A 12719-nucleotide genomic window follows, 5' to 3' on the forward strand; every position below is an offset into this window, starting at 1 on the left:
CGTTATTTTTCGGTTTTTGTAAAATTCAAACCTAAACCGTCGGTTATTGTTTTGGTTTTGGTTATATCGATTTTTTTTCGATTTTTCGATTTTCGATTCGGTTTTTGCTCATCCCTAGCTTTGCCCCCCTTATCTCTTTTAGAAGTTCACCTAAAGTATACCTAAAATGAGCCCACAAATAAATTTATAGCCCATTTGGATGAATTACTTATATCGACCCCCTCCCAATCTTTTTGTAAAAGAATTATTATATATTAAAAATGATGACAGGATGACAATTGTAACTAAAATTGAGGCCCACGGTTTGATTTAAATCTCGCTGCTTTCACTCATGCTTCTTTTATTTTAGTTGGCGATTGATTGCACCCCTATTTCTATCAATTATTCACTAGCTATTTTGATTGCATCCTCATTTATTTATAAATAGCTAGAATTAATGATTAACCAATATTGTTGGTAGTTGTTTTATTCCTCTTTTGTTTCAGTTAAGAAATTGTTTTTAGCTATACTACTATATCTACAAGATTTCAATTCTCTAATCCAAAGAAGGCAAACTTTAGTTCTTATTTCATCTTTCATTTTATGTAATTTGTAATTAATAATTTGATATCGTTGATTATTTGGTTTATTATAATCACAAGGTAAATCACGAACATGAAAAGAACAATCGATTCATATTTCAAACGAATAGAATATGTGTGTGATAAGACTAAAGATTGATGTAGTTCCTATATAGAAAATTTTTTTCTTGATGAATTTTTTTAATTTTACAGTCTCTATTATGATATTTTGGATATAACAAAAATATTTCAATATCTTGTTAAGATCTAAGCCCCTTATCTTAAAATTCTGGCTTCGTCTTTGGAAACAATTTGCTAAAGTTGTGAAAACAAGTATAATGTTGGAGCAAACTTGAATAAAGAATAATTGAATTCATGGTTATGACTTTTGAGACACCCCCACCCCCACTCCTCATGAATCAATGAAGTATAATGATTTGCAAAAATAATAATGTACTTCCCTTTTTTGTTTATTATTGGTACCAAAATATTTGATTTCAAGCTCTTAATTTTTAATATATTAGCCTTCTTTGCAAGAAATGACAATTTACTTTTTTTTTTTATTTGGTTAGTATATCATTATATTTTACTTATTTTGTTACATTATTGCATTTTTATTGTTTTTCTATCAAGATATGTTGATATTAAAGATGTTTTCTGTCGAGTTGGCAAAAAACAATTATGCATAGTAGTATCCATATGAAAAATAAAAATAAAAATAATTAGATAGAAAGTACGTAAAACTTTAGATGTTTATTTGAGTAAACACTAAATGAAAATTATTTTATCGGACAACCCGTAGATCTGGTTGGGTATTACACTAGGCTTTTGACCGATTAATCAATAAGATTAATATTTCACTATATTTCAATAACAACTTTTGTGATATTTATTAAAATTTCCAATCGTTGATGAGTTTGGATGTGAGAAGCCACATCGATCAGTAATTTAAACATATAATTTAATGTGGATCTTACTTTTAGTATTTTGTTTCTCAAGCTGCGTTTAACATATTTCTAATGTGTTTTATGACATTCATTTGGACATTGTATTCATTATCTATTTTGTTTATTTATACTAATTCATGTTAAGACTATTTCTCATTTAATATTATCTTAGATTGAAATCGGGTTCCCAATTCCCATGATTATTTTTTTCGTTTTTTTTTTCAATGATAAAATGATTATTATACATCGGTCAACCCGGCCACCGGACATATATAACACTAGTTGTGATTTGTGCTTCACGTCTTGGAATTGATGCCCTACCTTTTCGGCTGGATACATGGACCGGATCATTTTTGTGGATCAAAAGTTTGGCCCAAATGACAATCAATGACAGCTTCCTACAATCTGATGCGGGCAATAGCCCAGCTTGCCTTGGGCGTGGGCAGGCCCTCAACTTATTTGCCACTTTGCCAATGAGCAGGTTAAAAAGTTCTAATGTCATATGAATTTTCCTTCCATACTCCATTTGAATCAACGGACCACCTTCACGTGGGGAATTGAAAAAATTTAGGACTAAGCAACGGGTTCTCCTCCTCTTTTACTTTAAGTTTCCCCCACATGCAGTGAAATACAAGACAACCATTCCACTTCTCCATTACAACAGATTAAGATATGGTTACATATTACCTTGTTTTTTTTAGCGTATATTGTATATAGTTGTAATTGTAATGTATTAATTGTCCGGCTATATGTAGCTTGATCCAGTCACAGCCCCTTGTATTTTGATGGAATTTTAGCTAATCATATGTAAATTTCATTTTTGCATATATACGACGGGGTAACATTTTGATATCTCAATTTATAAATAAAGAATAATTGTATTAAAAGACAATTCGTGGTTCATGCATGGATTCATTGGATTGGATTGAATAATAGGGATACGACATGGGGTCTAGTCAATTCTGGACGACCATGCCGGTCTCCATCACCGTACATGAATTGTGCCATCCTCGCAAGGTTTGTTGCACCATCATTAAACTCCCTTAAAAACTGAGAGTTTGCACCAGTCCGTTCCTTATTAAGTTTCTTCCATGTTTCCATGATTAACTTTTGGATATACTTTCTAGCTTCCGTTTCTGTAGCACCAGTCTCATGCATGTAACATTGGATTGATTTTGGATTATCCCCTCTTGCAATTTCATCCTTAAAGGAATAAGAGAATATATATATTAGAGCATATTTATTTAAAATACCTTTTGATAATGAAAATACTCATTATATTGAGAAATATATTTAACTAAATGTGACTGCATCAGTATATAATATAAAATTATAATTACCGAGGACGTCCCCAAGTCATTAGCAAGTCGGAGGATTAGGGAAGAGTAGCGAACTATGTTTTTAGCTCTTTTTATGCCTTGTAGAATTTCTTCTTTTGAAGCTATTGACGTCAAAAAGTTAAGATGCATAAGTATTACAGGAGCTGCTATCGATACACAAGCATTGTCCAAGTACTCTTCTAGTGTTGGTGTATGTCCATTATGATGCCACCGTGCTTCTACTAAATATGCCTTGCATAAATCTGCCCACTATCATATTATTGTTATTGAATACAAAATTAGATTGGATGGTCAAAATATTATTAATAAAAAAGAAAGCAGGATATGCTATTGTTAAAGAAGATGGAATAACTACTTCTTTCTTTAGGTAAGGAAGGATCATGAATCCGGTTTTTGTTAACATCTTATATGTGATCTCATTTATTGAGTTGTAGAATCCAATGAAGCAGATCTTCATATATTGTGGAAGCTTTCCGACCAAATTGATGTCCCATCTACAAATTACAAACGTGTTTTGAAATAATGTGAAATTTCTTCAATTACTAATTAATCAACTTATACTTCCAAGGGAAGAAACAACATATATATTTACAGCTACCTCTCGACAACATAAGTAAATTGTTCAAGTTCATCCAAACTACCATACACATCATAGATATCGTCAATAGTAGTTATTATGGCATTAACCTTCAACAGTATTTTTCTTTCCGTACTAAAGCGGGGTAGGTAATTGACACCAACCGTCCAAAGGAAATTCTCTACCAATCGATCTCGTGCAAAACTTAAATTCTTATCCCAACTTGTACTTCTCCACCATCTGTTCATATGCGTCATCAACTATCATCATTAGTCTATTGAAGCATACCTCTAACTACTGTTTATTTATAGGATACGTAAAAAGTCAGCAATGAAATAATGCATACATATGGGGAAAACATTTTACCTTGAAGAGTGCTGTAGATCTTCAAGGTGCATACCTTGGACAATATTAAAATCCAATTTTGCAAGCTCCAATAAAAGGGTCGGATTCATGCCACTTTTATTCTCATATTCTAGGATAAACCATTTTGCCTCTACCCTCGGTACTCTCCAGTGCAGTGGAAGCTCCAAAGCGTGAGTTACCAATGATGATAGATTTTCATTAATTTGCTCTATATTTTCTTTGAGATACTTAGCTGTGAAATGTCGTAAATCGTCCAATATGCCTTCATTCTCAAAGGAATGATATGAAGCCTCGTACAAGTTCAACATGGACATCATATCATTGTATAAGTGGGGCTTGAGATTTCGAGTTGTGTCGGTGAAGTTGCGAAATATGTCTAATTATATAAAAAAAAAGAATGATGGAAAATGTAAATTTTTTGACACGTGTTCTATGAAACTTCATACTTTTGGATGCTGGACTAATATATAGTAATCTTTAAATACTCGTAAGAGAAATGAAACGTTGGAGGTTATAAATGATATTTTATTAACATTGTACCTTGAGGAACAAGATAACCATGTTGTCTCATCAATCTAAAACCAAGGGCTTTAAGGTTTAGATCAATTCTATCCCACTTGTCCTGAGTTTCGTAATAATCGTGGTAAATCATCTCCAAGAGATAACTTATGTCATCCACGAAATGATATGCTATTCCAAGTCTCTGCAAATCATCAATGAGTTCAAGGGTACTCAGTGGATGGCCCACTTTGCGTATCATCGACTTCACTGCAGCTATCAAAGTATCTACTCTTGACGTGTAATCATTTCCCTATGCTTGTAGCTTAAATTCGTGAATATACTAGCAAATTAAAAATGACATGAAAAAGGGAAACAGTTATAGAACCTATATTGCGTACTTTATATTTGGTAGAGAGTGACTGAATATGATCAAATGACCATAAAGATACTTTATAGTTTGCTGATCGTCTAACCAGGGATTGAGCGGTTGTTATGGCCGTTGGAGTGGATTCTGACGAATATAATGGCTTGCAGATCTTAAACCCTCCGCTTTTGGCATAAGAATCTTTGTAAAAGAAGCTTGACATGGTAAAGAAGCGCACTAAAGCCATTGAGAAGGAGGTACGAATGATCAAAGCCAAAGCCCACAATTGAGTTGCTGCACAATTTTTAACGTTCGTTATTAGCACATTATTTAATTGCACCCATTTCCTTTTTTTTAAGGTAAACAAATACTCACAATATTATCTTACTTTCATTGTTTGGGTGGACAATATTAATTCTTTGTCATAATCGGTCCTATGATGTTGACCATGCATGTAATGTTTTAGACATGCTTTCAATTAAATATATGACGGGGTAACCACGGCAATGACATGTGGCTGATGTCACAACAAGAAATTTAGTATTAGGCCATCCGTTATACCCACCACATACCACATATGTGGTGGGTGCTACATCAGCACCACATTCCACTACCACATACATGGGGTACTTACCACTAAACACACCACTCCACCTCATTTTTTTATTTAAATTTAATTCAAAAATACATTAAAAACATTTTTTTAATACTATTTTTTCCATTAAATTAAAATATCAAATTACATTAAATAAAAACTAAATTAATTGAAATTAAAAAATAAAATAAAAATAACAATCAAAATAAAAATAACATTAGTTAATTTAAAAAAAATTAAAAAAAAAACATTAAAAAAACTAAAAATTCCAACCATACATAAAATAAACTACCCCCTACGCCTACGTCGGGCTCGAACCGACTCTTTCATTGCTAGAAAAAGTTCCAAGTCTTCGCCCTCAAGGTCGTCCGCTTTCATTTTCAAGATTTCCATATCAGTTTTTGTTTGGAGTGTCTCTTGTGCCTCTTGAAATGATGTTTGTGCTTCGATCATTTTTTGTTCCATCCGAGTCATCACCTCGGCCTTCGTTTCTTGAAGCTGCACATATCGATCAAATTTATCGCTGAACATATCCATAACACTAGAATTCGAAGATGTTGGCGCCGCTTTTTTTGCTTTATTTCTTCCAACGGGCCGAGGAAGAGGTTGGTCGGTTTCAAGATCTATCGGATCGTCATTGATGTCGATGTGTGTTCGGCTGTCCGATTGTTGAGAAGTTCCATCGGGGTTTCTCGAACGCTTTGAACCGGAAGATTGGGAACTTCCTTCCGTTTGCTCTTTCCATTTTGGGGAGTCTTTCAATTTTAGCCACGGCTTCATATACGGAAAAGCTTTGCGTGTAGGCGTTGTTTATTCATATTGGTCCATGGCCGCCTTGAAAACATCAAAATCGTTCGAACCGCTTTTGCGTATGTTTAGGAGATTGTTGTAGATTCCTCCAAAATCGGTGCATTTTAATCGAATATCTCGCCATTTCGACGTAATTTGATCGACATTTCGAGCTTGACTTTCCATTAACTCGTAAAAAATGGCTCGGACTTTTTCCCAAAAACTTCCGTACGTCTGGCTATCTCCTACAATTGGATCTTCGGAAGCCGCCACCCATGCCTCCGCTAACTTTTCTTCTTCTTCTTTTGTCCATGGGACCCTTTCTTGGTTGGTAGTGGGTCGGGCCATTTTTTTTCCTTTTTTCTTTTATGGTTGAGGTGGTGGTGAAGGTTGCGTTTCCGGAACAAAATCCGGCGAAAGTGGTGGTTGTGAGCTTGGTGGTTGTTGTTGTTGTGATGATTGTTGTTGGAGTTGTTGTAGTTGTTGGAATTGTTGAAATTGTTGGTATTGTTGTTGCATTTGTTGTTGTTGGAAAGCCGGAAAAGGTTGATATTATTGTTGGAAAAGTGGTGTTTGTTGGATAGGGGAACCAGTTTGAAGTAGATTGATAAAACCGCCTTGAGGTGACTCCATCGTCGGGAATTGTCGAGGTGTTGTGTCTAACGCAAAAGCGTTATCGGGTTTGCGATTTCGGTAGTTTGGAGGGGTATTTTGGTTGGGATCCATGATTTTTGGTTGTGAAGATGTAGTGTGTAGTTTGTGTATAGAGAAAGAAAAGAATGGTGTAAAAAATAAGGAGTAAAAGTATGGTATTTATAGGTAAATAAATTGTTTATTTTTTTTTTTATATAAATCTAGCCGTTGTTAAACGGCTACACAAAAAAGAGAAACGGTCGAATTCTTTGCACCACGAACCACCGGGGTGGTGTGCACGGCCGTGGTTCGTGGCCAACTAGACCACGGACGGCTTCGTGCTAAGTACACCGGGTGGTCTTAGGGGCAACAAAAGTTTTCGCGAAACTACGCTAATTCTATTTTTCCGTAGCTAATACTAAAAAGGTGTCACTATTGCTGTCGTTTCTAAAGATTGGTGTCGCTAGAAGTCGTTGTTGTCGCAATTGCCGCCAACGCTTTTAATTATTCTGGTACACTGACCGGAGTTATCTGGTGACTGTTGTATAAAATCTCAGATCGTTGCAGTTGACTGTCGCCACTAACGCAATTGCCCTCCATCTTCATTCGATCAGCACTTCTCTCTAGAAATTTATTTACTGGTCTATCTACAATCGGAGGCACTCTCCTGCTAGATGGATCCAAAGCCGGTGACCTTCATAATTCCGCGGGTATAGTAGGATTGATGAACCCTAACTTTGTCGCCTCCTTCGTCTTTTTAGGGTTCGTTTTTTTGTTAAGCTTATGTTTGTGTTTATCTTTTGATTGTTGTATTTCTGTCTTCCTATTTTTTATGGTTTTGTTTGTATGTGTATTTGGATTTGGATTGCAACTACGTACGATTTTGTGACGATTACACGTATTTGTTGTACTGTTCTTGGTGGGATTATTGTTTTCAATAGGTGTTCTTATTCGTACGTTTGTGTCTTCTATTTGGGTTAGAAATGCCTACGACTTTGCTATACCTGCTGGAATCACTATAACATTGACTTCGAATCTGCCCTTTGTTTCTTCCTCTTATGGGATTGCTGTGCGATGTTGATATACATTTCCAGAATTTATTATTAAAATTTGAACTTCAATAATCAGTGTTAGAGTCTTGGAGTCACTGATCATGATTCTGATTGTTGATTACTTAGTGTCAAAATAATCAGATGTTGAGATTACTTTGAAATCACATAGCCACGCATCCTTCTAAGCAACCACTTCGCCTTCAAGTCATGCTTATGTATTAACTTACAGACTTATGGTTGCATCTACCTTGTACAAACGGGTAGTTCACAAAGATGAGGACTATCACTAAGTTGTTCATGTAATTTGTTGCTGAAAGTGCACATTAACTTTTACAACGAAGGGTTGATTGCAAGAATTCATGGCCTGGTAAATTCTTTTATTCTCGTGGAAGCAAAATTTGGATCTAATTATTGATATAACTAATTAATTGTTATATGTCTGCAAGAGAGCTTCAGGAAGATATGATGTTCCCAAATGATGCCTTTGAATTGCTATGTACTTTCTTGTAACAGAGGTATTCTTTCTTATTAACTGAATTTTCATTAAGTTATAGTGATTAAATGTTATGATATTCATTAATAATGACTTGGTACGTATTATTGTAATTTTTAGTTGTAGTGGCACAATCAACTTTCTTATTAACTGAATTTTCATTAAGTTATAGTGATTAAATGTTATGATATTCATTAATAATGACTTGGTACGTATTATTGTAATTTGTAGTTGTAGTGGCACAATCAACAATAATTTCATTAATAATTAGATCAATGATGTTCATCTCTCCCAATTTTGTTGGAGGTTTTTACTTAATGTATAATTCAATTATTGCCGTGATTACCACGTTATATAGTATAGTCTTAACCCCCTGGATTATGAGGCTAACGACTATAGATTTCTTTCTTCAGTTGAAAGCATGTGTAAAACATTACATGCATAGTCAACATCATAGTACCGACTAGTGAAAAAGAATTAATATCGTCCACCCAAAGCAATGAAAGTAAGATAATATTGTGAGTATTTGATTACCATCAAAAAAGGAAATGGGTGGAATTAAATAATATGATAAAAACGAGATCGCAATGACATTAAAAATTGTGCAACAACTCATTTGTGGTGTTTGGCTTTGCCGTACCTCCTTCTCAATGGCTTTAGTGCGCCTCTTTTCCAATTCAAGCTTCTTTTACAAAAATTCTTATGCCAAAAGCAGAGGGTTTAACATCTACAAGCCATTATATTCATCACAATGCACTTCAACAACCATCACAACCGCTCAATCCTTGGTTAGACGATCAGCAAAACTATAAATTATCTTTATGGTCATTTGATCATATTCATTCACTCTCTACCAAATACAAAGTACGGAACATGTCATTTTTTATTTGGTAGTATATTCACGAATTTAAGCTACATGCACAGGGAAATGATTATACGTCAAGCGCATATACTTTGATATTAGCAGTGAAGTCGATGTCGATGATACGCGAAATGGGCCATCCGTTGAGTACCCTTGAACTCATTGACGATTTGCAGAGACTTGGTATAGCATATAATTTTGTGGAAGACATAAGACATCTCTTGGAGATGATTTACCATAATTACTACGAAACTCAAGACAAGTGGGATAGAATAGATCTAAACCTTAAAGCCCTTGGATTTAGATTGATTAAACAATATGGTTATCATGTTCGTCAAAGTACATTGTTAATAAAATATATTTTATAACCTCCAATGCTTCATTTCGCTTAAGAGAATTTAAAGATTACTATATTGGTCCAACATCCAAGAGTATATGAAGTTTCGTAGAACACGTCAAAAAATTAACACTTTCCATCATTCTTTTTTTGGTATATAATTAATAATTAGACATACTATTTCGCAACTTCAAGGACACAACCAAAATCTCAAGCAACACTTATACAATGATATGATGTGCATGCTGAACTTGTATGAGTCTTCCTATCATTCCTTTGAGAATGAAGGCATATTGGACGGTGTTAGAGACTTCACAGCTAAATATCTCAAAGAAAATATAGAGCAAATTAATGAAAATTTATCATCAATGGTAACTCACGCTTTGGAGCTTCCATTGCACTGGAGAGTACTGAGGGTAGAGGCAAAATGATTTATCATAGAATATTAGAATAGAAGTGGCATGAATCCGTCCCTTTTGGAGCTTGCAAAATTGGATTTGAATATTGTCCAAGCTATGCACCTTGAAGATCTAGAGCATTCTTCAAGGTAAAATATCTTCCCACTACAAGAGATAAGAGTATTACTGGCGACAGGCGTTGCCGCTAAAGGTACAACATGTCGCCGCTAAAGGTATTAGGCTTAGCGGCGACATGTCGCCGCTAAAGGGTAGTCATTTTTGGCTCGTCGCTCATGCTCTATTGGTCGCCGCTGATGCTGCATACGTTGCCGCTAAAGTTACGTCGTCGCTAATGCTCTCCGTCGCCACTAAAGGCATTGCTGCTATTAATATGTACTTGTATTCATACAAATACACATATACATACATAATACACATACAAAATTCACATATACATATGAAAATACAGACACATACATAATACACATATACATACGAAAATACATACACATACATAATACACATACATATACATAAAAATACATATATACATAGGATTGTACATACAAAAACACATATACATACATAAAATACATTCGAAATACATACATACAAATACACATCCATATCTACAAACACAAAATACACATCTAAATACACATCAATGCTAGAAATTTAGTAAGGAGAAGTGAAAAGGAAAATGAAAAGGATAAAAATGGAGCAAAGATGGGTGAATTGCAATGTTCTTTGTCAAATTCCGATGAGGTCAACGATAATGGTGAGAAAGAAGGGAGAACACAGAAAAATGGAGTAGAGAGGGTTTTTAATGTCGACAGCCTTTAGCGGCCACGCGTAGCCTTTAGCGGCGACACATCGGAGGGATAACAACGCGGGGTTTTCTACGTCGTTGGATCCTCTCTTAAATCGGCGGATGAGATTGAAATGACAAAGATCACTAAGATAAGCCTTTAGCGGCGACACACTGGAGGGAAAACAACACGGGATTTCTTATGTTATCCTAGTCGTAGGATCATCTTTTAAATCGACGGATGAAATTGAATTGACGCGGATCGCCAAAACAAGCCTTTAGCGGCGACCGGGGATTTTAGAGACGACAAAAAATGCGTTTGATTTTTGTCACCGCTAAAAGTCCCCATCGCCGCTAAAGGCGTCGCTGCTATTGCCGGTTATTCTTGTAGTGTAAACTGTTCAAGTTCATCCAAAGTACCATACACATCATAGATATCGTCAATAGTACTTATTATGGCGTTAACCTTCAACAGTGTTTTCCTTGCTACATTAAAGTGAGGTAGGTAATTGACACCAACCGTCCAAAGGAATTTCTCCACCAATCAATCTCAGCCAAAACTTAAATTCTTTTCCCAACTTGTATTTCTCCAACATCTGTTCATATGTGTTATCAACTATCACCATTAGTCTATTCAAGCGTACCTCTAACTGTCGTTTATTTTATAGGATATGTAACAAGTCGTAATGATATAATGCACACATATGGGGAAGATATTTTGCCTTGAAGAATGCTCTAGATCTTCAAGGTGCATAGATTTGACAATATTAAAATCTAATTTTTCAAGCTCCAAAAGGGACAGATTCATGCCATTTCTATTCTCATATTCTATGATAAACCATTTTGCCTCTACCCTCGGTACTCTCCAGTGCAGTGGTAGCTCCAAAGTGTGAGTTACCATTGATAATAAATTTTCATTAATTTGCTCTATATTTTCTTTGAGATATTTAGTTGTGAAGTCACTAACGTCGTCCAATATGCCTTCATTCTCAAAGGAATGATAGGAAGCCTCGTACAAGTTCAGCATGCACATCATATCATTGTATAAGTGCCGCTTAAGATTTCGAGTTGTGTCGTTGATGTTGCGAAATATGTCTAATTAGTAATTATATACAAAAAAAAAGAATGATGGAAAGTGTTAATTTTTTGACGTGCTCTACGAAACTTTATATACTCTTGGATGCTGGACCAATATAGTAATCTTTAAATTCTCTTAAGAGAAATGAAGCATTGGAGTTAATAAAAGATATTTTATTAACATTGTACCTTGAGGAATATGATAACCATGTTGTCTCATCAATCTAAAACCAAGGGCTTTAAGGTTTAGATCCATTCTATTCCACTTGTCTTGAGTTTGGTAGTAATTATGGTAAATCATATCCAAGAGATGACTTATGTCATCCACAAAATGATATGCTATTCCAAGTCTATGCAAATCGTCAATGAGTTCAAGGGTACTCAATGAATGGCTCACTTTCCATATCATGGACTTCACTGCATCTATCAAAGTATCTGCTCTTGACGTATAATCATTTCCCTATGCATGTAGCTTAAATTCGTGAATATACTAGCAAATTAAAAATGACATGTAAAAGGGAAACAAGTATGAAACTTATATTGCGAGCTTTGTATTTGGTAGAGAGTGACTCAATATGATCAAATGGCCATAAAGATACTTTATAGTTTGCTGATCGTCTAACCAGGGATTGAGCGGTTGTGATGGCTTTTGATGGGGATTGTGATGAATATAATGTCTTGCAAATGTTAAACCCTCTACTTTTGGCATAAGATTTTTTGTAAAGGAAGATTGAATTGGAAAAGAGGTGCACTAAAGCCATTGAGAAGGAGGTAAGTCAAAGCCAAACACCACAATTGAGTTGCTGCATAATTTATAATGTCATTGAGAAGGAGGTACGTCATAATATTATCTTACTTTCATTGCTTTTGGGTGGATGATATTAATTCTGTCACTAGTCGATCCTATGATGTTGACCATGCGTGTAGCATTTTACACATGCTCTCAATTGAAGACATAAATCTATGGTCGTTAGCCTCAAAATCCAGGGAGTTAAGACTATAGTATATGATATGATAATC

At 35.0% G+C, this 12719-nt stretch overlaps 3 protein-coding genes across 4 annotated transcripts; all 3 read right to left on the reverse strand.

The window, feature by feature from the left end:
* Positions 1-2313: 2313 nt before the first annotated feature.
* On the reverse strand, positions 2314-5474 carry LOC111890401 (R-linalool synthase QH1, chloroplastic). Of its 2 annotated transcripts, none has more exons than XM_023886519.3 (7): positions 4690-5474; positions 4331-4601; positions 3791-4166; positions 3446-3664; positions 3203-3341; positions 2848-3096; positions 2314-2710 (listed from the first exon to the last, which is right to left on the reverse strand). In XM_023886519.3, the coding sequence occupies exons 1-7, from the start codon at positions 4900-4902 to the stop codon at positions 2420-2422; spliced, it is 1758 nt and encodes a 585-aa protein (XP_023742287.1). In that variant the 5' UTR covers positions 4903-5474; the 3' UTR covers positions 2314-2419. The 2 variants fall into 2 exon arrangements, with proteins under 2 accessions (XP_023742287.1, XP_023742288.1); XM_023886520.3 differs by having other exon boundaries at positions 4331-4606; positions 4690-4830.
* A 586-nt stretch (positions 5475-6060) lies between these two features.
* On the reverse strand, positions 6061-6387 carry LOC128127964 (glutathione S-transferase T3-like). Its single transcript, XM_052766714.1, has one exon. It carries the CDS (start codon positions 6385-6387, stop codon positions 6061-6063), a length of 327 nt encoding a protein of 108 aa, XP_052622674.1.
* Positions 6388-11001: 4614 nt separating this feature from the next.
* LOC111890411 (R-linalool synthase QH1, chloroplastic-like) lies at positions 11002-12460 on the reverse strand. Its single transcript, XM_023886531.1, is given in 4 exon segments — positions 11002-11218; positions 11345-11717; positions 11889-12159; positions 12248-12460. Coding segments are annotated over 4 exon segments (1074 nt in total).
* Between the last annotated feature and the right edge of the window lie 259 nt (positions 12461-12719).

The sequence above is a fragment of the Lactuca sativa genome, chromosome 8 (genome assembly GCF_002870075.4).
Source record: "Lactuca sativa cultivar Salinas chromosome 8, Lsat_Salinas_v11, whole genome shotgun sequence".
Lineage (NCBI taxonomy): Eukaryota > Viridiplantae > Streptophyta > Magnoliopsida > Asterales > Asteraceae > Lactuca > Lactuca sativa.